Source organism: Panthera uncia (genome assembly GCF_023721935.1).
Source record: "Panthera uncia isolate 11264 chromosome E2 unlocalized genomic scaffold, Puncia_PCG_1.0 HiC_scaffold_19, whole genome shotgun sequence".
NCBI lineage: Eukaryota > Metazoa > Chordata > Mammalia > Carnivora > Felidae > Panthera > Panthera uncia.
In genome coordinates this window covers 15,165,612-15,190,847 of record NW_026057588.1, presented here as the reverse complement: position 1 = coordinate 15,190,847, position 25,236 = coordinate 15,165,612, and the positions used below count along the sequence as shown (strand labels likewise).

At 37.5% G+C, this 25,236-nt stretch overlaps 2 protein-coding genes across 5 annotated transcripts in view; one reads left to right on the top strand and one right to left on the bottom strand.

Moving 5' to 3' along the window:
• Positions 1–5,779, bottom strand: part of ZNF570 (zinc finger protein 570) — a 38,192-nt gene extending 32,413 nt beyond the window's left edge. The window contains exons 1-2 of one of the 4 annotated variants that reach the window (XM_049622117.1): positions 5,688–5,779; positions 3,961–5,003 (exon numbers count right to left, since the gene is read on the bottom strand). In XM_049622117.1, coding sequence (XP_049478074.1) covers positions 3,961–3,963 — 3 coding nt within the window. In that variant the 5' untranslated portion in view covers positions 3,964–5,003; positions 5,688–5,779. Of the gene's footprint in view, positions 1–3,960; positions 5,513–5,687 lie in introns of those variants that run through there. The other 3 variants (XM_049622119.1, XM_049622122.1, XM_049622118.1) reach the window with 3 other exon arrangements.
• A 173-nt stretch (positions 5,780–5,952) lies between these two features.
• LOC125915977 (zinc finger protein 569) overlaps positions 5,953–25,236 on the top strand; it is a 32,793-nt gene continuing 13,509 nt past the window's right edge. Inside the window, exons 1-3 of the mRNA XM_049622088.1 lie at positions 5,953–6,042; positions 7,516–7,671; positions 17,976–18,033. Of these exons, the coding sequence (XP_049478045.1) occupies positions 18,019–18,033 (15 nt within the window). The 5' untranslated portion in view covers positions 5,953–6,042; positions 7,516–7,671; positions 17,976–18,018. The remainder of the gene's footprint in view (positions 6,043–7,515; positions 7,672–17,975; positions 18,034–25,236) is intronic.

The window sequence follows — 25,236 nt, the reverse complement described above, 5'->3', positions numbered from 1 at the left end:
GAAACAAATTGCAAGACGGAAGGTTTGTATCAATAATCAGATTAAATATAATTTATCTGAAAATCCAATTAAGAGGCAACAGAGTGTCATAGGGGATAAAAAAGCATGACTCAACCATATATTGCCTATGAGAAACTGAATTTAACTCCACCAATAGGTTAAAGGTACAAGGATGGAAAAAGATACACCATGCTAATGCTGTGTAGAGAAAGCTGGAATGACCTTGGATTTGGCAATGGATTCTTAGATGCGACACCAAAAGCACAAGCAACCAAAGGAAAAAAGAGATATATCAGACTTCACCAAAATGAAAAACGGGTGCCTGGGTGGCTCAGTGAGTTAAACGTCCCACTCTTGATTTGGGCTCAGGTCATGATCTCACAGTTCGTGGGTTGGAGCCCCGTGTCTGGCTCTGTGCTGACAGCTCAGAGCCTGTGTCTCCCTCTCACTCTCTGCCCTTCTTCCACTTGCGCTCTGTCTCTGTCTCTCAAAAATGAATAAATATGAAAAAAAAATTTTTAAAGAAAACAGTTTGGCAATTCTTCAAAAGCTTAGCATAGTTTACCATATGACCCAGCAATTCCACTCCCAAAGGCAGTGATAGCAAGAACTTGAACAGATACTTGTATTCTAATGTTCATTATACCATTATTCAAAATAGCCACTAGGTGGAAACAACCCATGTCCATCAACAGATAAACTGACGAACAAAATGTAGTATATATATGCAATGGAATGTTATTCAGCCATAAAAAGGAATAAAGTTCTGATAATATGGTACTACATGGATGAATCTTGAAAAAATTATGCAAAGTGAACTGAACCTACACAAAGGACAAATATTGTATTCTGCTTATATGAAATATTTGGATTAGACAAATTCATAGAGAAAGAAAATAAGAGGTTACCAGGGGATGTGGGGAGGGAGGAATTGAGAGTTGATTGCCTAGTGTGTTTAGTGACTACAGAGTCTTCATTTAAGTTGATAACAATTTTGGGAGCGCCTGGGTGGCTTAGTCGGTTAAGTGGCTGACTTCGGCCCAGGTCATGATCTCATGGTCCGTGAGTTGGAGCCCCACGTCGGGCTCTGTGCTGATAGCTCGGAGCCTGCAGCCTGGAGCCTGCAGCCTGCAGCCTGGAGCCTGGAGCCTGCTTCTGTTTCTGTGTCTCCCTCTCTCTGCCCCTCCCCCGTTTGCGCTATGTCTCTCGCTGCCTTTCAAAAATGAATGTTAAAAAAATAATAATAATAAGTTGATAACAATTTTGGAAATAGATAGTATTGGTGATTGTACAACACTGTGAACATACTTAATGCCACTGAATTGTACACACATAAAAAATTCTTAAAATGACAAATTTTGTGTTATACATTTTATGGTCATATAAAAATTTAATAATGTAACATACCACAAATGGAAGTGTATACTTTAAACGGGTGGATTGTATGACATGTGAGTTATATCTCAATAAAGCTATTAAAAAAAAAGAAAACTGGAGTAGGTGTATTGATATCTACAAAGAAGATTTCAGAACAAACAATAGGGATAAAGTTAATTTCATAATAATACAGTGGTCAGCTCATCAAGAGGAAATAACAATTGTAAATGTCTAATGCACCTAACAATAGTTTCAAAATACATGAAACAACAACTGATAAAACTAAGAAAAGAGAAAATCCACAGTGGTAAGTCAGAGATTCCAATACCACTCTCAGTAAATAAGCTAAAACACAGAAGATTTGGAAAACACTGTCATTGAGCTAATTGATATTTACAGAGCAAAACCAAAAATAGCAAAAAAAATACTCATTTTTTTCAAGTGTACCTGGAGCATTTACAAAGGTAGAACATATACTGGACCAGAAAACAAGCCTCTTTCCACAATGAAACTGAATTAGAAATCAGTAACTGAAAATATGTGGGTAATTCTCTAATATTTGGAAACATATACATTAAAATATTTTTAATGTTTATTTTTGAGAGCATACAAGCAGGGGAGGGGGGGCAGAGAGAGGGGGGAAAGAAGAACCAAAGCAGGCTCTGTACTGACTGACAGCAGACAGCCCCATGTGGGGCTCAAACTCAAGAGCCACAAGATCATGACCTGAGCCAAAGTCAGAATTCAGACGCTTAACCAACTGAGCCACCAAGGCACCCCAGAAACATATACATTTCAAAATAACCCATGGGTTGAAGAAGAAATCAAAAAGGAAATTAGAAAGTATTTTGAACCAAAAGAAAATGAAAACTATATAAAAATTATGGAAGGCCACTGAAGCAGTATTCAGGGAGAAATTTATAGAAACAAATACTATATTAGCAAAGAAGAAATCAAAGTCTCAAATCAATGACTTTTCCATTTTGACATACTAGAAAAAGAAGAGCAAATAAAACACAATGTAAGTAAAACAAAGGAAATGATGAAGATCAGAGCAGAAATTAGTGAAATAGAAAACTAACAAATAAATCAATGGAACCATAAAGTGGTTCTTTGAGATTAATAAATATGATAAAACTAGCCAGACTGATGAGGAAGGAAAGGGAAATAACATAAACTACCCATATCAGGAATGAGAGAAGTGACATCTCTACAGATTCTACAAATATTAAAAGGAAAACAACCTTAATCCAGTAAACACAGAGCCTGCTTCAGGTCCCTGGTCCCCTTGTCTCTCTGCCCCTCCCCTGCTCTCTCTCTCTCTCAAGAAAATAAATAAATATTAAAAAAAAAAACAAAAAACCCTCCCTGCCAGTCTCCTTTCCTTCCTCTTGCAAACCATTTGCAGACTTTCTTGGGAAGCCTGTCCTGCTTTTCCTAGGAAGCTTCATTATGTGAGTAATAAAACTTTTCATACCCTCTTGGTGTGTGTATGGCATCAAGAGTCTCAACACCCCACCCAAATTTTGTGGGTGGTACCTGCATACTGGAAAATAAATGGGTATCACAATTCACAACAGATAGGAAAAGGTACCAATGTCTTTTTTCACAGGTGATATAATCATTTAATGTAGAAAATCCAATGGAATCTCCAAAATTCTAGTAGAAACACTAAGCGACTTTAGCAAATTAATAGGTTCCAAGATCAAGGTACAAAAATCAATTGTGTTCTTATATGAAATACAAGGTACAATCAGAAATTGGCAAGGAACAATTGGAAAGTGAAATTTTTAAAAATTCCATTTAAAATAGTACCAAAAACTGTGAAATACTTAGGGGTAAATCTGACAAAAGATCTCATTACTTTTATGTCAAAAACTACAAAATATTGCTGAGAGACATGAATGAAGATCTAAATAAATGGAGATATATACTATGTTCATGGGTCATGCGATGACTTTCACCATTTGAAAGATGGCACTTCTCCCCCGATTGATCTGTATTTTCAACACAATCTCAATCAAAATCCCAGATAGTTTTTTTTTTTCATTTGTGCTTTTGGTATACATTGACAAATTCCTTCTAAAATCCTTCCTACGTGTTTACCTAAAAGAAATGAAAATTTATGTTCACACAAAAAACTGTACATGAATGTGTACAGCAGCTTTAGTTATAACAGCCAAAAGTTGGAAACAACTCATGTTCTTCAGTGAGTGACTGACTAAACAATGTGTGGTATATCCACATGGAATACCACTCGGTAATAAAAATGAATTACTTATACATGTAAAAACATTTATGAATCTCCAGGGAGTTATGCTGCATGAAAAAGCCAATGCCTAAATTACACATTATATCATTCCATTTATATAATATTCTTGAAAGGTAAAATTACAGAGATGGGAGAACAGATTAGGGTTGTGGGGCCTTAAACAGGGGGCTGTGGGCAGGAAGGAAGTGGGTGTGGCTACAAAAGAACACATGAACTATCTTTGTGATGATGTAAATATTCTAAGCCTTCACTGTATCAATGTAAATACCCAGGTTGTGACACTATACATAATTTTGGAAGATGTTACTTACCATTGGAGGAAACTGGATAAAGGGCACACAGGATCTCTGAATTATGCAAATCTAGAATTATCTCAAAATAAAAAATTAATATTAAAAGCTAGGCCAAAAAAGAAAACATATTCTAAGGTGGTAGACCAAAATCCAATTACATTAAATGTAATTCACTAAATATGTCAAATTAAAGATTAAGATTGTCATTATTGATCTTAAAATAATGCTGTTTAATAACAGACATGCTTTAAAAATAAAACAGGTTAAAAACAAAAGGATAGAGATAAACCATGCACTAACCAAAAGAAGGATGGTTAAACTATAGTAATATCAAAATAGACCAAGAATTAAAAAAAAAAGCCATTATAAATAAAGAGTAAACTCCAACAGGACTGATCCAACAGGAAATTATTACAATTCAAACAACTCAAGATGTATTCCATCCAATAAGAGAGCTTCAAAATATATAAGGCAAAGTTAACAGAAATAAAAGGAGATCTAGACAAATCTCCAAGTATAAAAAATCAGGAAGCTGGATGGACATAGAACACCCAATTCTGTTCTTTTATCATCTCTTAACAAAATGATAAGCAAAAATAATTCTTACAGAAGACAGGAAAAAATTTACTATTGGTAAAGACAAAATACAAACAAAACTCATTTGGAGGGCACGTTCGTTTTACGTAGTGTTTGGGAGTTTCTTGTCCCTTCCCAGACCAATTCACACTCTCTGAAACAGCGCCCAATATCATCTAGTGAAAGGAAGACATCCTAGAGGTACTATAGTCCTACGGGCTTTATATAGCTTCATGGTAAGCTTATGAGTCAGTAGCCTCTCTGATAATCTCCAACAACTACAAGTTCCTGATATTTAGCATGCTGTAGTCTGCAGCATTTCGTTCTCATTGCCAGCCTATCATAGCAGAAAAGCACTGGGCTAGTGTTTTCAGAGGCATTTTCTCCATTTTAGTCTCTTCTGCAAAATTACTGCAGAGTCTTCAACTTTCATTGTCAATGGTTTTTTATTTCTTCTCAAGTCAGAGCCTGACCCATATGAAATGCTGAAAAAAAAAAGGAAAAATCTTTAGGGCAGTAGTGGAGTAACAGAGAATTAAAAAGCATGGGTGTTTCAGTTACATGGATTCACAAACGTTTAAAATTCCTCCCATTTAATATCTTGGTGACTGTGGTTTATAAACGGAACCTTGTAAGTTTCAATATTGTAGCAGGCTCGAGTCCGAAAAGCAGAAACACACAAAGAATTGACAAAAGCACACAGTATCTGAAAAAACTGCAGGGTCAGAATCAAACGGTCACAAGAACATACAACGCGACCATTGTCATACAAATGGTCGCAAATTCGCACGACCCTCAGTCACTGGACCTGAGAGTCTCTGGACTCCATAGACGCCCTACCACCAGGTCCACGGCCTAAATCTGCCACACACGGTGACACAACACCACTCCCCTCTTCTGCCTGCCAGGAACTTGAGGGTCAAGCTGGTCCATCTCGTCCCGCCACGGGCCCCTGACTTTTCCCAGTCTTCACCCTGCTGAAGTCCGTGTGGGGCCCGGACAAGACGGAACTAAACCCACTCAGCGGAGCTTCCTTCACGTATCAGGCACCGTAACACCGGGAAACCGGCGACCCAGCCAACCGTAAGAAGGCAGGCACTTTGCGCAGAAAATAGACTTGGCCGTGAAGGCCTCTGGGAAATGTAGTCCTCGGCCGAAAAGTTGCTAACCTTTTCAGATTCTTTTCAACACCAAGTTGCACTTCCAGGCTCCTAGTGGAGTGCCGGGCTCAAGTGAAGCAGCTGCAGCAAAACTGTTGAGCCTCCAGGGCAGATCTTGGCGCCCTTAAACGCAGCGGTACGCTAATTACCGCTACTCGCCAACGAGAAAGCCGGCCCGCCCCCACCCCCGTGAGCCGCGGGGGCCTCTGGGAAGTGGTGTCCGGCGTCTAACGGACCGAGGCTCGTGCTGCCCTCAGTCACAGCCGACGCTGACCTTACAGGAGCCTCCGACTCAGCCCGCAGGGGTTGTGCCACTTGGGCGGCATTGAGTTGTGGGATTGGGCCTGTATCCGCGGGCTCCTTGGTGAGTCTTCGGGAGGCCTCGAGCTCTGAGCCCTGGACCCTTTGTGCTGGTTGGGAGTAGGGGCCTGCGGACCCCGTGCCTGCGTGCTGGAGGAGGATGCCGGCAGGGCTGTGCAGGTGCGGGTGGTTCCCTGCGGCCGTGGGAGTGGCGCGTGATGGAACTGTTTGCCAGACATTTGTGACTGAGTGTGGCCGTGAGAACGTGTGTGTAAGCGGATTTTGTGGGTGTGCTTTTCCTTTTACGTTTCAGTATGAATGTGGGTGCGAACGTGCGTGATTGTGGGATCGTGAGTGAATGATAAACTCGGTGGATGAAAGGTAGAGCACGGTTGTGTGTGTAGGTTTGTGCGACTGTTTGTATCAGTGCCTCATTTCTTTGGTTATGGTAATTGAAAATGTGTTTTTATGTGAGATATCGATAGCCCCAACACTTGGTATTTATTTACGTTAAATTTTATTTTTGTGTATTAGCCTCGTTGTTTGCGTACCAACTTCATGCTCCTTGCCCCCGACTCCCCGCCCCAAATCGCAAAATACAGAAAAGGTCATGGAAAACAACGTTCGTAATTCTGCCAGCCACCGTCAAAATTTACTTCTCATCTTTTCACTCCTCTGTGAATACATTCATGCATTGCTATATTATTATATATGTCCATAATAGCTAAGAAATTGGTATCACACTACACATACAGTTCTGTAACCTGCCTTTGTCATTTAACAATACACAATATCTTCCCATTTAAACATTTACAAATGTATGTCGTCATTTTAAAGTTTTTCATGCTCTACAGTTTAATACATTTACCCCTGTTGATGGGTAATTTGTTTTTTTCAGTTTCTTGCCATTATGAACAATGTGTTTGTCACAACTAGTTGTCATATGTTATAATGCACTTACTAATTTGGGGGAGGAGGTGGAGGGGTAGGCTTCTAGAAGGGGAACTGATAGGTCAAAATGTATGTGGTTATTAAAGGCTCCTTAAAGCTATCCAATTATTCTCCTGTAAGGTTCCAATAATTTACAGTGTTATTGGCATAGTATAAGATTGCTGTATTCATACACCCTTGATAACAATGGTTATCCACTATTAGTAATCTTTGCTAACCTCATAGATGTAAAATTTCATTAATTTGCAGTTTGGTTACATTTTATTTTTGTTTATTTATTTTTTTAATTTTTTTTAACGTTTATTTATTTTTGAGAGACAGAGATAGACAGAGCACAGCAGAGGAGGGGCAGGGAGAGAGGGAGACACAGAATCTGAAACAGGCTCCAGGCTCTGAGCTGTCGGCACAGAGCCCGACGCGGGGCTCGAACTCACGGACCGCGAGATCATGACCTGAGCCGAAGTCGGCCTCTTAACCGACTGAGCCACCCAGGCGCCCCTGGTTACATTTTAAAAATCTTTGTGAAATAGGTGTTTTCTAAAATATTTTTCTGAAGCAGTATTCTCTTTTCAAATTTATTTTCTAGATTCTTCAGGTACTAATTCATTTATCCATCAGCACTCCCTTTATTGAATGCTGTCTATGTGAAAGGAATAATTCTAGATGCTTGGGATATAGCACTGAACAAAAGAGAAACTCTCTGCTGTCATGGTACTTACATTGTCGTGGACCAGATAATAAGGTAAGTGAGTTAAGTATAACATACATTCAGTAGTGAAAAATATTAAGAGAAAAAGTAAAACAGAAGGGTATATACAGTGAGAGAAGGGAATTCAAGTTTTAGATGGTGTGGCTAGGGAAGGCATCCTGAAAAGGTAATAAAGATATGATGGAAGTGGAGCACCGGGGTGTCTTAGTCAGGTAAGCATCCAACTCAGTTTCGGCTACTCTCAGGGTTCATCGTTTCGAGCCCCAAGTCAGGCTCCATGCTGGCATTGCAGAACCTGCTTGGCATCCTGTCTTTCCCTCTCTCTGCCCTTCCCCTGCTCATGTGTGCTCGCTCTCTCTCTCAAAATAAATGTAAAAAACAAAAGATATGAAGGAAGTAAAGGAGCTATTTATGCATGTAATTGAGGGAAGGTTATTCCAGGCAGAGTGAACAACAGTTATAAAAGTCCTGAGGTGGGAACCTGCTTGTTAACAGCAGAGAGGCTGGTATGGCTGAAATAGAGCAAATGAGATGGAGACTAGTGGGAAATGAGAGAAAAAAGGTAAGTGGAGGGAAGAAGGGTAGATCAAGTTCATAACATGGGCCATATTATGATTTGGCTTTTACTGTGAATGAGGTGAGAAGCTGCTGGAGAGTTTTGATCATGGGAGTGACATTATCTTGCCTACAATGTAAGAGTATCACTTTGGCTGCTCTGATGAGGAACTATACGAAGAAGGATGGGGGTGGGGGGACAAGGGTAGAAGAGACCATTTAGGAAACCTTTACAATAATCTAGGGAAAAGATGTCCGTGACCTGGAACAGAGTAGTAAAAATGGTGAGAAGTAGTCATGTATTGGATATAATTTAAAGATAGAGCTGATGGGGTTTGCTGAAGGAACTGATGTGGAGTATAATTGTGACAAGAGGACACAGTATTTTTCAATCTGGCACACTTGAAGAACAGAGTTATCATTAACTGAGAAAGGAAAGAAAGTAGGAAAAACTGACTTGGGGCAAAGGGAGATAGTGAGATTTCAGTTTGGAATATAGTATATGAAGCATGAGATGCCCATTGGACATTCAAGTAGAGATATTAAGTTGGCAGTGGGATATACAAGTCTGAAGTTCAAAAGAAGAATCTGAGGGGTGCCTGGGTGGCTCAGTGGTTAGGTTAGCACGGAGTCTGCTTGGGATTTCTCTCTGTCTCTCTCTGCCCCACTGCCGCTCTCATGCATATCTGTGTGCTCACACGTGCACACTCTCTCTCAAAAAATAAATAAACATTTTTTTAAAAAAATTATGTGAGATCTAGGCTAGAGACATAAATTTGGGAATTATCAATATGTAGATATTTAAAGTGAATAGACTGAATGAGATCACTTAAAGGGTAGGATAGATAGAAAAAGATAGAGGTAAAGGACTTATATCTGGGTCACTCCAACAAAGCCTGGGAAATGAGAAGGAACAAGCAAAAAGGACTGGAAGGGACTAGCTAGAATGGTTGGAGGGAAGCTAAGTGAGTTTGATACCCTGGAAACCAAAGGAAAAATGTGTGTTAACAAGAACTGTGTCAGTGCTGCTGATAGGCCAAGTGAAAAGACGACTGAGAAAGGAATGTTGACTTTAGCAACATGAAAGTCATTGGTGACCCTGAAGAGGAGTTTCAGTGGAGTATGGGGCTAAAGAGAGAAATAGAGAAAAAAGTTTGGAGATACCTGTTATAGATAATTCTTTAAGTTTTTCTTTAAATGGAAGAGGAGTGAAATAGAGGGGTAGATGGAGTTGGATTTAACCAGAGTGTTGGTTTCATGAACTAATTAGGAGTAATGTGAGGCAAGGGTGTCTAAGTTGGCAGGAATTAATTATATTGATTGACTGAATTTTAGGCCAGGTAAGTAGAAGAGTGAGGATAGGAAGGAGGTGAGGGACAGTGAAAAATTGGTAGAATGAACGAAGTTCCTGATGGGGTTGAAGGACTGTTGGGTTGAAATATTAGAGGAAGTAAGGTAGAGAGATGGGATATTTTTCCTTTACTTGTCAAATGTTTTCAAAATAGAACAATCCCTCTTTTTACCACTGTATCAGTTTAAGAAAACATGGAAGATTACCAGCTATATTTCAGTAGGGGTTACAAAATGATATTTGGTATAAATGGTGTTTGAGTTCTGCATTCCTTCTTCATTTACTGGCTGGAATATTGTAAAGAAAAAAATTTCCCTCATCAACCCTTTGGTTACCTTGAAGAAAGTTTTTATAGGAAAAGCAGAATACACTGATTCTTTCCCTTTATAGGTTTTCAGGCTATTGAATTGGTTCCTTAGCATTTCCCAATGAGTTGTTATTTTTACTGTTATGTACTCATAGATTTTAGCATATTTGATGTAATTCAAACCATTGTGCTTATTTTCTCTGTTAAGCTCAAATTTTCCCATCTTTGGTTGTCTTTTCAAGATGTCTTTTAAGTTTTTTTTGTTTTTTTGTTTTTTTTTTTTTAACACATCTCTGGAAGTCTTTGATAGTGTCCTACATTTCTGGTATGAAGGTTATTCCAAGATCATTTTGGATATTTCCTGCCTTAGGCATGGAATCAGGCATTTTTTTTATGGTGCTCTGGTTCCTTTTATTAGGAAATGATATTTTGAGACCACCGTTACAGTGCTTATTGTTATTGGCAGGGTCATTGTTTCTAGAGTTTTTTTTTTTTTTCCTTTTTGGTGGACAGAGCTAGGAAATACACTCTTTTATTTTTTAATAGCTTGATAATATTTTATCCATTTAAAGTGTACAATTCAATGTTTGGTTTTTTTTTACTATATTCACAGGTATACCCATCATCATAATGTAATTTTAGAACATTTTTGCCCCTCCTAAAAGAAATACATATTAGCAATCAGTCTCCTATTCCCCTTCTTCATCCCAGTGTAATCAACCATAATCAACTTTCTGTCTCTATAAATTTGCCTTTTCCAGACATTTGGTATAAATGAAATCATACAACATACCATCTTTTGTGACTGGCTTCTTTCAGTTGGCATGTTTTCAGTGTTCATTAATGTTGTAGCAGGAAGTATATCCTTAACAGAATGGACTTCATGAGTTCATATTGCTATTTCCAATTTTAAAAATTCAGAATTACCCACTTTTTACTTTGGTTTTATTAATGTATCTTCTGTTTGCTCATTTATTCATCCATGTTTGTATTTCTGTGGTGTTAGTTATTTCTCTTCTCTCATTTGTGATTTTATTTATTTGGGTCCTGTCTCTTTTTTTCTTGATAAGTCTGGCTGGAGGTTTATAATTTTACAGTTTTTTTCAAACAACCAGCTCCCGGTTTTATTGATCTGTTCTGTTGTCTGGTTTTTATTTTTGTTTTTAACTTTAGTTAACATACAGTGCAATATTGGTTTCAGGAGTAGAGTTTCTATATCATTTATTTATGCTGTAATTTTATTATTTCCTTCTTTCTGCTGGCTTTAGGCTTCATTTGTTTTCCTAGCTCCTTTAGGTGATTGGGTTGTTTATTTTAGAGTTTTCTAGCTTCTTAAGATAGGCTTGTATAGCTATACATTTTCCTCTTAGGACTGCTTTTTGTTGTATTCCATAGGTTTTGAACTGCCATGTTTTCATTTTCATTTGTTTCCTTGTATTTTTTTCTTTATTTCTTCTTTGATTTCCCATGTTGACCCGTTCATTGTTTAGTAGCATGTTGTTTAACCTCCCTGCATTTGTGGTTTTTCTTGTGACCCATTTCTGGTTTCATAGCATTGTGGTCAGATAAGGTAAAGAGGTCTTGTTTATATTATATTTGTGCCTCTATTACCTTGTTTCTCTCTACTCCTATTAGTAACTTTAAAAATTTTTTTAGTTTTTTTGAGTTCTATTCCATTTTTTAATATGAGTAAATATGCTTGATATGTGTATATTCATATCATCCCTCTTAGATAAATTTTAGGGTTATTTTTAATCTCACTTTTCTCAGATCATCTTAAATAAATTTGAAGATTGACTTGACAAGTTGAATGAAAAGTGTTTTTTGAAAGGCTACTGGAATTATGTTAATTTTATAGATAATATTGGGAAAGGTGTCATCATTACCATGCTCACTTCTATTTTAAAGCATGATATTTATTTAAGCCCACTTTTAATGAACATCAGTAAACCGAATAAATGGCTCTTACACAGCTTTTGTTTGCATTATTCTTAGTACCTTAGTGTTTTTCTTGCTTTTGTGATTGTGAATAGGTTAGTTACAATACCACAGAGATCTCCTACTGTGTTTAATTCACCTCTCTCCTGATTAAGCATTTACTTGTTTGTATCCTTTGACTGTCTTCCAGAGTTACTATCAGGCTGATCCTGACAGGTTTTGCTAGTTTTTTCAGTTTCTGAACAGACATGGACCCCTAGAATTTCCTACTCTTATATTTTTGCTGATGTCACTCCTATTCCTTTGCTTTTAACCTATCTGATGTTTATATTTAACATGTGTTTCTTGTAGGCACATATAGTTGGGTCTTGGTGTTTTTACCCACTGGTAACAACCTGTTTTTCCATTTTTGTATTTTGACCATTTATACTTCATATTATTTATTTATATATTTATTTGTTTATTTATTTCTTTTTAATTTTTTTTTAACGTTTTTATTTGTTGTGAGACACAGAGACACAGAGCATTAGCAGGGGAGGGTAGAGAGAGGGGGAGGCATAGAATCTGAAGTAGGCTCCAGGCTCTGAGCTGTCAGCACAGAGCCCGACACAGGGCTCAAACTCACAAACTGTGAGATCATGACCTGAGCCAAAGTCGGTCGCTTAACTAGCTGAGCCACCCAGGCGCCCCCATATGATTATTTATATAGTTGAATTAATATCAGTCATCTTTGTAACTCTTTTCTGTTTGTTCCATTTGCTGTTTCTTTTTTTCCCTTCTGGACTTCTGTCTTTCACTGAGCATGTTTCCATTTTGTCCACTCTTTTACTGTATCATTTATCCTTGTGAAAAGAAAATTGGTATTACTCTAGAGTTTATATATATTTTTATCATTCTTTTTTGTTTAATTTTTTAATGTTCATTTACTTTTGAGAGAGAGACAGAGCACAAGCAAGGGAGGGGCAGAGAGAGACAGACAGACAGACAGACAGACACAGAATCCGAAGCAGGCTCTAGGCTCCGACCTGTCAGCATGGGGTCCGATGCAGGGCTCGAACTCAGGAACTGTGAGATCATGACCTGAGCTGAAGTTGGACACCTAACCAACTGAGCCACCCAGGTGCCCCTACAATATATATTTTTACCTAATCTGAGTTCACTCTCAAAAAATGCTATAGTGCTTCAGATAAAGTGCAGGGAGCTTTATAACAGTACAGTTGACCCTTGAACAATATGGAAGTTAGGTGTGTCAAACACTGTGAAGTTCAAAGTCCACCTATAACTTTTAACTCCCCCAAAACTTAATTACTAATAGCCTGCTATTAACTGGAAGCCTTACTGATAATGTAAACTATTGATTAACATGTATTTTTTTTAAGTTATATGTATCATATACTGTATTCTTACAGGAAAGTAAGCTAGAGAAAAGTTATTAAAATCATGAGGAAGAGAAAATACATTTACAGTATTGTACTGTATTTTTTAAACTTTTTTGTTGTTTTGTTTATTTTTGAGAGACAGAGATAGACAGAGCACAGCAGAGGAGGGGCAGAGAGAGAGGGAGACACAGAATGTGACGCAGGTTCCAGGCTCTGAGCTGTCAGCACAGAGCACGACGCGGGGCTCAAACTCATGGACCGCGAGATCATGACCTGAGCTGAAGTCGGATGCTTAACCAACTGGGCCACCCAGGCGCCCCAGTATTGTACTATATTTATTTTTAAAAATCCCCGTATAAGTAGACCCAAATAGTTCAAACCTGTGATGTTCAAGGGTCAACTGTATTCCGAAGTCCTCCCTCTCATTCTTGTGACATTCCTGTCATTCATTTTACTTGTGCATGTGCTATAAAATCACCTAATACATATAATCACCTAATATAATTATTTCTTTAAATAAACATTTCTCTTTTAGAAAAATTAAGAATGAAAGAGCCAGAAGATTTTGTTTTAACTTCATTATCCCTTCTCTGATACGCTACTTTTCTTTATGTAGGTCCAAGTTTCTGACCTATATCATTTTTCTTCTGCCTGAAGAACTTCTAACATTTTTTGCAAGGCAGGTCTACTGGTGATAAAGTTCAGTTTCTGTTCATTTGAGAAAGTCTTTATTTCTCCACTTTTTTTTAAAGTTTTAATTTAAATTCCAGTTAGTTGACATACAGTGTAATATTAGTTTCCTTTGCTTTTGAAGGATAATTTCCCAGGTTAGAGAATTCTATGTTGGTAGGATTTTCTTTTAATACTTTAAATATTTTACTCCACTGTCTTTTTGTTTGTATGGTTTCTGATGAGAATTCTGTTGTAATTCTTATTCTTGTCGTGTTATACATAAGGTGTTTTCTTTTTTACTGGCTTCTTTGAAATTCTTTTCTTTTTTGATTTTCCATGAGTATGATATCCTTATGTATGGATTTTTGCTGTTTAGCCAGCTTGGTGATTTTTGAACATCCTGAATATCGGAGTAAAGTAGATCCAGATAATATCCAATGGGATATTATTCAGCCATAAGAAAGAATAAAATCTTGCCATTTGTGACAATATGGATGGACCTCGAGGGCATTATGCTAAGTGAAATAAGCCAGACAGAGAAAGACAAGTACTGTATGATTGCATTTATATGTGAAATCTAAAAAAAATTAAAAATGCCTCCCCTCCCCAAAATACCAAGGTCATAGGTAAAGAAAACAGATTGGGGGTTGCCAGAAGCAGGGGTAGGGTAGGGGATAAGACAAATAGGTGAAGGTGGTCAAAAGGTACAAACTTCTAGTTACAAGTCCTGGGATGTAATGTATAGCATAATGACTATAGTTTGCAATACTCTACTGCATATGTGACAGTTGCTAAGGGAATAGATCTTAAAAGTTTTTATCACAAGAAAAAAATTGTAACTATGTAAGATGATGTATATTAATTAGACTTATTTTGATGATCCTTTCACAGTGTACCCAAATATCAAATCGTTATATTGTACACCTGAAACCAATATAATGTTATATGTCAATTATACCTCTGTAAACAAAAAAACTTTCTAAAAAGGAAACTATACACCCAAATAATTTCACAAGTGAAATAGCAAACATCTAAGGAGGAAACTGTAACAATTCTATATAAACTCTCCCAGAAAGTAGAAGAAGCAGAACACTTTCCAACTCATTTTATGAGACCAGCCTTACCCTGATATCAAAACCAGACAAAGACATGACAAGAAAACCACAGACCAGAATTTTTCACGGACTTAGATACAAAAATCCTTAACATTGAATTGAAAAATTGAATCTAGCAATATAAAAAGGATAATATAACATGACTAAATGGATTCATGTTGGGAATACAAAATGAATTTTAAGTTCATTATTTGAAAATCAGTGACTGTACTTCACCAAAAGAGAGTAAAGAAGAACCATATGATTATCTCAATAGATGCAGAAAAAGCACGACAAAATTCAACATTTATTCATGAAAAAATAATTCTCAGCAAATTAGGAGCAGAAGGGAATGTTCTTTACTAAAGGTCATCTAAAAAACCTGAATACTGGAGTTTGCATTATACTTAGTGGTGAGATAATGCTTTACCTCTAAGATTAGCAACAAAGTGAAGATGTCCTCTATCACCACCGTTATTTACCCTTGTATTGCAAATCCTAGCCAGTGCAATAAAGCAAGAGAAAAACAAAGACATATAAATCGGAAAGGAAGAAATACGGCTGTTTCTATTTGCAGGCAACGTGATTATCTAGATAGAAAACCCCAAGGGGCGCCTGGGTGGCTCAGTCGGTTAAGTGTCGGACTTCAGCTCAGGTCATGATCTTGCGGTTCATGAGTTGGAGCCCTGCATTGGGCTCTGTGCTGACAGCTCAGAGTCTGGAGCCGGCTTCGGATTCTGTGTCTCCCTCTCTGCCCCTCCCCCGCTCATGCCCTGTCTCTGTCTCTCTCTCAAAAAAATAAACATAAAAAAAAGATATGTATTTACATAGTTTGAAACTAAAAAATTAAAAAAAGAAAAAAGAAAACCCCAAAGAATCTACAGAAAAGCTCCTAGGTCTCTTCAATGAATGTAGCATGGTTGCAAGATACATAATCAGTATATGAAGTCAAATCATTTTTACATTCCAGCAATGAACAGTTGGAATTTGAAATAAAAAATTTAGTAACACTCCCCAAAATAAGATACTTAAAAATAAATCTCACAGAATATGTGTAGACACTGTATGCTGAAAACGAAAAAAAAAAAAAAAATACTGTGATGAAAGAAATAAAAAAAATAAGTGCAGAAATATACTACATTCGTGGATCGGAAGACTCATGTTTTCATGTCTCTTTGATCTGTAGGTTAAATGCAATCCCAATCAAATTCCTAGCAATCTTTTTTATAGATATCAATGAGGATGGAAGTAGAACCCAAAATGCAAGGCAGAATGAGACAAATATATTTACCTGTACTGTAATATAAATGTGGCATAACTTCATTGAAGGTGATGGGGAAGAAATCCTCTTTAAATAAGAGCTCTCATTTCTTTTCATCATTTGTAAGTCCTTAACAATATATAAAGTCGTTTTTGTTGAACCATCCTTCCAGTTCACATACTGCTATTAGAAATTCTACAATGAAATTCATCATAAGGTGCCTCAAAGAAATTTTGGAGTTTTCTCTCCACTTTCCGTTTCTTGCCTGTACTTGAGAAATTTGATGATTCAGAGAAAGAAGAAAGACAGTAGGAGGGAGTCCTGATTGGGGTCTTCTGTCTGGCTAGTTGACGACTTCAGTTCACCTTAAGCAAATGCCCTTAATATGATAATTCCTCTTTTAACCTATGCCCACATAGACCCACGTCCACTACGAGAGCCAGAACTGTCTGGACAACAGAATGTGCTGGTATGCACCCTCAGGCCAAAGGGGCTGTGTGCAAGAGATATGTGCAGGGGGGAAAATATATATATATATATCACAAATTTTTCCATAACCCTTCTCCTCTTAGCCAATATTTTGTCACATTGTAACTCATAGCTGCAGGGGATGCTGGGAAAGTGAGTAACTGGCAAAGGGAAGTAGGATTACCCTCATTGACCTGGATCAATCATGATTCATCCTTGGGAGAAGGTATATTGGCATGTGAAAAAATTAAGGTTTCTTTTTCAAGGAATAAGATGAGGGCAATGGCTATTGTTAGTAACATTATCTGCCACATGTGGCCTTTCGGAGTATGCTGGTTCTCTATGCTTAGTGAAGCATCAAATTTTCTTTCCAGAATTTTGTACTGTTGGTGCTGGGAAACTACTGAGATACCATCTTATTCTGTCCTCTCTTTTTTGTTTGTTTGTTTATTTTGAGAGAGCACGTGCATGAGCGGCGGAGGGGCAGAGAGAGGAGAGAGAGAACCCTAAGCAGGCTCTGTGCTGTGAGTGCAGAGCTTGACGCAGGGCTTGAATTCTTAAACTGTGAGATCATGACGTGAGCTGAAATCAAGAATTGGCCACTCGACTGACTGAGCCACCCAGGCACCCTAATATGAATTTTATTTAAAAAAATGAAATAGTGCTACTAGACTTGAAATAAAAAGAAGGAAAACTGTACTGTTTTTTTTTTCCCCATCCCTAATTCCTATTGCCAGAAAAAAACACTTTCACCTTTTTTTAAACCTCTTTCAGCTCTTGTGTGATTTCTTATATATATTTTTTTTACTATGGCAAAAAAGAAATTCTCTTACCACCACCAATCTCCAATAAATATCACACAGACACACAAACTTCTCCTTACTCCTTCCTTGAAAGGATATAATTATATTACCATTTTGTTTAAATTCTCATTTAGTTGGTAATGTCTCAATACATTAAAATACCTTAGCTGTTTTGTCAGTTTTATGATTTTCTTGGTTATGTGGTTTCATGAAGCTGTGTGTCTTCCTGCTTCCTGTGAACTATTTATTTTCTGATACAGAGCTATTGACAGATTCATGGGACATCCCCCACATGTGAAATCGTATTCTTATCCACCTTATGCCTAAGCTATACATGATCTTACCAGTCATCCTTATACCTCTCAGCACCTCTGGTGTGAATATTCTTGGCCTTTCTGATGGATCCAAGAATCATTTTGCTACAGGTTGACCTTTAATCCACCTTGTGGGTACAGGTTTCTGAAACCACAAAGCACACCTGGTCTAATGGCTTTTCTTCTCTTTCCCAGCTCTGCCTTTTTAAGCCCTGTCCATTACCAGACAGAAGAGGAAATGACTGAGTCCCAGGTAAATTTTAAATAGTATATTCTCTCCTTTATTCTACGGTGTAGTTTAAGGGGATTACAGTAATCCATACAGTAAATTGGAAAATCTTATATACATAAGCATTTTCAGAGGAAACAGAGTTGGAAGTTTAAGACCAGGAAAGAGTGAAAATGGTAATACCAACATTCATTCAGAGAGATTAAAGTTGGGCTTCAACTTTCAATTTCATTATTATTACCAAACCAGAGCAGAAATTCATTACATACTTTGCATTGTAAATAAGAATTAAAATGAACATTTCTTAGAAGTATGTTTGTCATTGGCACCTATTGTTGTAGGTCAGTGAATATATTATAGTGTGACCTCTTGTAGTTGAAAAACCCAGCTATTTTGATGGTCTGTTTTGATGAAGGAGAAAACAAAGAATGTACGTTAAAATAGCCAGCAATGGAAAGAATGGAAATGAAGAGTATCAGGAAAAATGATAAATTATCTCTTTCATGCAAAGGGAGACCACACAACAATAAAAAAATGGCAGATACTGGTTAGTCACAACAATATAGGTAAATTCACAAACCAAAGATATGGTTCCATTTATATGAAGTTTAAAAGCTGGGAAAACTAATCCCTTGTGATAGAAATCAGAATAGTAGGTACCCCTACGATATTTACTGGGAGGGGATATGAGAGAATCTTCTGGAGTGCTGAAAATGTTCTTATTTTGACCTAAGTACACAAATATATAAATGTATAAAAATGTATCAGGTTATGCACTTAAGATTAGTATATTTGCCATTTGTTCTATATGTATCATACATAATAGTAAAGAAGAATACTAGAATATCCTAAGAAATAGACAAGATGTGTGTCTTTCAAATGACCCTACATAATTATATTTTTCAATGGGTATTTGCTATAGATTGGGCCACAGTCTAATAATTTCTTGTAAATTCTTATAATTTTAGTCCACTGAAATGTGAACAGAGAGTATTTTTTATTTGGCTACTTATATATCTCCAGCCCCTAGAACATTCTATGCCTGGTATACATAGTTTTTGTGGGTATTTATGGTTTTAGTGAATTGAATCCATGTTTCCTTGTTTCTTCTTCATTTTACTCTTAGAATAAGTGATGTTTGCCTCCTCTTCAAGGATAATTCCTTTTCCTCAAAACTTCATCTTTTTCTTTATACTTCCTTTGGAATCTTTCTCTTTCAGGTTTATCCTGCACTCTTAGCTGTTAAACATATCTCACTTCACTGCCTTTTCACCCTCAGCTCAAAGCTTTCCTATACTGACATGTACCTTTCTTTGACGGTGTGTCCCTATCTCGCAGTTTCTCTGTGTATCTAGTTTTTTCCTGAAACTCAGTTAATTTTCAGTGAACACACTGTGTAACCTGCATAAGCAGTAGATCAAGAAATAGATCTAACAAACCATGAGATTCCTTCTGCACATTTCCAAGGCATTACTCCCACCCCAGGGTAACCGCTATTCAACTACTGTCACCATAGATGATTTCTATTATTCATCTATATACTTTGTGTCTGATTTCTTTTGCCTAATACTATGTTTGTCAGGTTCATGTTGAATTATTGCATGTAGTTGTAGTTCAGTTAATTTCAGATTGCTGTATATTATTCAGTTATGTAAATAAACCATAATTTTATTTATCCATTCTGTTATTGATTGCCATTTAGGTAGTTCTTATTTCAGGACAATTACAAATACTATTGCTATGAATTGTCTTATAGATGTCTTTTGTTGCATATATGTACACATTCTTTTGTATATAAACCAAAACTAGAATTGCTAAGTTATAGACCATATATATATATGTCACCTTTTATTGATACTGACAAACAGTTTTCCAAAGTGGTTGTCCAGGGGTCCTGGGTGGCTCAGTTGGTTAAGTCTCTGACTCTTGATTTTGGCTCAGGTCACGATCCTCAGGGTTTAGGAGTTCAAGCTCCACATTTGGCTCTGTGCTGATAGTAGAGAGCCTGCTTGGGATTCTCTTTCTCCCTCCTCTCTCTCTCTCTCTCTCTCTCTCTCTGCCCCTCTCCCACTCACACATGCACATGCTGTCCCTCTCTCTCTCAAAATAAATAAACTCTAAAAAAATAAAATGATGAGTGCAATAGCTAATAAAGATAAATGGCTTAGGACTGCTTCTTTATCAAATAACCTGCAGCAAAATTACTATAAAGAACACTGAAAATAAGAAGATACATATCCATAGGAAACTTTCATTGATCTGTCTTAGCTCATGCTGGATAAACTAGACCAAGAAAAGAATGTATTTACCAATAATAATTTGATAGAGTTGGGGCACCTGGGTGGCTCAGTCATTTGAGCATCTGACTTTGACTCAAGTCATGATCTCACAGTTCGTGGGTTCAAGCCCCAGATTGGGCTCTGTGCTGACAGCGCAGAGCCTGCTTCAGGTTCTTGCTCTCCCTCTTTCTCTGCTGTCCCCACCCCACGTGCACATACTCTGTCTCTAAAAAATAAAAAGTTTTTAAAAAATGGTAAAAAAAATTTGATTGAGCTACTAGATTAAGATAGTTTATAGCCTGGAAACAGTTACTATCCCTTATTTGGATATGTAGTAACCTGAAAACTGACCATGTATTAGGCCTGAATAAAATTTAATAAATTTCAAACATAGAAACTATACATGTGATAGTTCTACAATACAATTAAATATGAAGTAAATAATAAAAGATTCAAAAAGAAAAACATTCACATAGAAATTTTTAAACTAAGATAAGCAACTCAAATCAACAGAGACATAAAACTTTATGTTACAGAACATCTTAAAAAATAAAACAATGCATGGGGCACCTGGATAGTTCAGTCCGTTGAGCATCCGACTTCGGCTCAGGTCAAGATCTCACCACTTGGGAGTTGGAGCCCCGCATCGAGTTCTGTGCTGACAGCTCAGAGCCTGGAGCCTGCTTCAGATTCTATGTCTCGGGCTCTCTCTGCCCCTATCCTGCTCGTGCGTGTGCATGTGCGTGTGTTTTCTCTTTTTCTCTCAAAAATAAAACATTAAAAAAAATTTTAATAAGTAAAGCATTGCACAGGCTGAAAACAATATGTTAATAAACAAAAGAATGAAAGAACAAAATACACAGTTCTGGTAATTAGAAACAAAATAAGAAAATAAAGGAATTGGTAAGAATAAAATACAAGTCAGTTAGAAAAACACAAAATAGTATAACTAATAAAGAGCTGCTTCTTCCTCTGTCTCTCTCTTTTCTTCCTTTCTTTATTATTTGAAAATCTATGGGGCGGCTCAGTTAGTTGAGTGTCCAGCTCTTGATTTCAGTTCAGGTCATTATCCCAGAGTCATGGGATTGAGCCCCACTCAGGTTCTGCACTGAGTAGGGAGCCTGCTTAAGATTCTCTCTCCCTCTGCCCCTGTAGCCCGCTCACGCACGCTGTCTCTCTCTTAAAAAAGAATCTAGGAAGAGGGAGGGAGAAGTAGAATAAATGGCCACATACCCAGCTCCCCAAATTAGCATATTTTAGTATTTTGTCCTTTTGGCCTCAAGATTTTTTTCAACAGAATAATTAGAATATTACAGATACTTTGTCCCCAGATGCACTCTCATGAATGTTACCTATATCCATAGAGTTCATGGTTTTTTTTGTTTTTTTAATTTTTTTTTTTTAACGTTTATTTATTTTTGAGACAGAGCATGAACGGGGGAGGGTCAGAGAGAGAGAAAGACACAGAATCCTAAACAAGCTCCAGGCTCTGAGCCGTCAGCACAGAGCCCAACGTGGGGCTCGAACCCACAGACCGCGAGATCATGACCTGAGCTGAAGTCCGACACTTAACCGACTGAGCCACCCAGGCGCCCCCATAGAGTTCATGGTTTTATATTCTTATCACACAGATTTGTATATGTGAACACCACATATGTTGCTCTGTGTTTGAGATTTTTAAATAACTGAGAACATAATGGGCTTACAGTTCTGCAGTTCCTTTTTTTTTCACTCCACATTGTGTTTTCAGACCTATTCATGTTAATATATGTATCTCTGACTTTTATGTCCTTTTCCATTGTTTTGATTTCCTTATGTCACTCCCACTCTATCTTAATTACCATATATTATAAATCTTGATCTGATAATGCAAATGAGTCCTCCATCTTTGTTCTTCTTCGGCATCGCCTTAGCTACTTGTAGCTATTTATATTTTTCATATAAACTTTAGAATTACTCAGTTTCCATAATTAAAACTACTGAGGTATTGACATTGAATTGAATTAAGTTTACAAATATGTCCATTAATTTCTTTTATGTATTTAGGTGCTCCTGTATTGGGAGCATAGATACTTAAATTGTTATATCCTCCCATTGGACTTATCCCTTTGTCACTATGTAGTACCCTTGCTGCATTTGTCTTAAGCCAAGCCAGTTGCAATGACCTGCCTTGCTTGTTGTGGGCACAGTGGGCAGGGTTTGCTCCCTGATTTGTTGAGAGGCCTGGCTGCCACCAGCATGGGCTTGTTGGTGAGTGGGGCCAGCTTTTAGCCTGTCGACCTACAATTAGCCTCTCTACAGCTGCAGGTGCACTCAAGGGCAGGTTTGCTCCCTGAACAAAGGGCTAAGAGACTCTGCTGCAGAACCTGATGTGCACTGGTATGTGGGGGCAGGCGTCCATTGGAGTGGCACCAGTCTGTTCAGAGCTGCCTGCGAGGATGGGGAAATAGGAGCTGCTTTGGAGGGATGCCTTCTGAGGTAGATGAGTTGGATGGAGAAGGTCAGTAGGGGAACATTGTGTTGGGGCACCAGCGCTAGCAGGTAGATGGAGAATGTTAGTGTTGGCTTTTGCAAGCCTCTGGCTTATCTAGGTTGGGAAAGGGGAAGAGAAATGGCTCCCACCGGCACTTTTGTTCCTGTCCCTCAAGCACTTCCTAAGATTAGTCAGTAATCTTCTTCACATATACCCAAGGTGCTTTTTAGACTGCTGTTTCTGTGCTTTCTCTCAGACCAACTTATTTAGTATGCTGCCTCTTTAAGGGCAGTTTCCTGTTGCCCTCCAGCTTTCCCAGAGTTAATCCCACTGATTTTTAAAGATCCCGGAGTTAAGCCTTCCTGGTTTTCAACACAGGCCTTACTAAGCCTCATGTTCGCAGTGCAGGTCTCCAGTGCCTGGTGTGTCTGGTGTGGTGTCTGATCCTAACGCTTCTCTGTGCTTATGACGTCCCTCCATTTTGCGGTTAGTCACACCAGGGGTTTGGTTCTCAACCACATCTCCACCTCTCTTATCCTTTTGAAAGTGGCCCTCTCTCTATGTGATTAGCTGTGGAAGGCTTGTTCTACCAGTCTCTACCAGTCTTCAGATTGCTTCCGGTTAGTTGCATAAATGTATGTAGCTGTTACCTCAGTGCGTCTGTGTGACAAAGTGGTGAGCTCAGGATCATCTTACTCTGCCATCTTTCCTCCTTCCTCCCAAATTACCTTTGAAATTATTCATTTCCTCGAAATTTTTCATTGAGATTGTTTCTGTATTTATTTTTAATTCTGTATGTTTTTAAACATCATTAAACGTGTTTCCGTCATTAAACTTGTTAAACATTTGCTGCCTGTATTATTTATGCTTAAAATATCAACTTTTAAATATAGAGATTTATGTATATAAGTTCTGGACTTCTAATTTTAAGACATTTATATTTTCACATTTACTAAATTTTTTCTTAAATATTTTTTAATTTTAATAATTTTTTTTGAGTTCTCTCACTCTTGAGCAGTTAGAATTTTCTTGCCAAATCTGTGGTGTTGGTTTTTAAACTTTATTTACTAGTTTATTGATCCATCTTCCTGAGGAGAAATCTGAGACTGAGGCAGTGTTAGCAAGAATTCATCTTATATGCTCCTGTCCTTCAGTGTGATTAGTGAAGTTACTAGGACCAGCTTTCTACATTTTGTTTTCTCTTCAACCCTACTTCTTAACCAGGTGCTTTGTTCAAGCTTAGTTTGGTCTTTATCCCAATTAAGGGGAATTCCCAACAACTCCCTGAATTTTAGGGTCTTAAAAATTTGACAGTTTTCTTTCTTTCTGCAGCTTTATTGAGCTATAATTTACATATAATACTGTGTTGTTTTAAATTACAATGATGGGTCAAATGGCTGGCTCAATTTATAGAGCATGTGACTCTTGACCTCAGGGTCACGAGTTCAGTCCCCACACTAGGCACAGGGATTCCTTAAAAAATAAAGTATACAAAAGTGTCGATTTGATATATTTGTATATTACAAAATTATTACCACCACAGGATCAGCTAACATCTCCATTCCGTCACATAATTATTTCTTTTTTGTGTTGAGAACGTTAAGACCTACTCTCTTAGCAACTTCCAAGTATATAATATAGTATTCTTAACTATAATCACCTTGCTGCACATTAGATTTCTAGAAATTGTTTTATAATTAGAAGTTTGTACCCATTAACCAACATCTCCCCCATTGCCCTCAGTCCCTGGTGCCACCACTCTGTTTCTGAGAGTTGGCTTTTTAAGATTTCACATATAAGTGAGATTATAGGGTATTTGTTGTTCTCTGTCTCATTTATTTCACTTAGCATAATACCCTCAGAGTCCACCCATGTTGCAAATGGCAGGATTTCGTTTTCTCATGGCTGAGGCTGAATAACACTGTGTGTGTGTGTGTGTGTGTGTGTGTGTGTGTGTGTGTGTACCACATCTTCTTTATTTATTCATCCATAGATAGGTTGTTTCTATATCTTGGCTGCTGTGAATAATGCTGCAGTGAACATGGAAGTGCAGATATCTTTTCAAGATCCTGATTTCTTTTCCTTTGGATATATGCCCAGAAAAATATATGCTGGGTCATATGGCAATTCTATTTTGAATTTTGTAAGGAAGCTTCATGCTCTTTTGCACAGTGGCTGTACCACCAACAGTGCACAAGTGTTGCCTTTTTTCCACGTCCTCATCATCTCTTATCTGTTGTCTTTTTGATGACAGCCATCCTAACAGGTGTGAGATAAACCTCATAGTTTTGAGTTAATCATCATTTCCCTTATGATGAGTGATGTCATATATCTTTTCATATACCTTTTGGCCATTTGTAGGTTTTCTTTGGAAAAGTGTCTTTTCAGGTCCTCCAATCATTGTCTGATATATATATATATATATATCAAGAGAGAGAGAGAGAGAGAGAGAGAGAGAGAGAGTGTGTGTGTGTG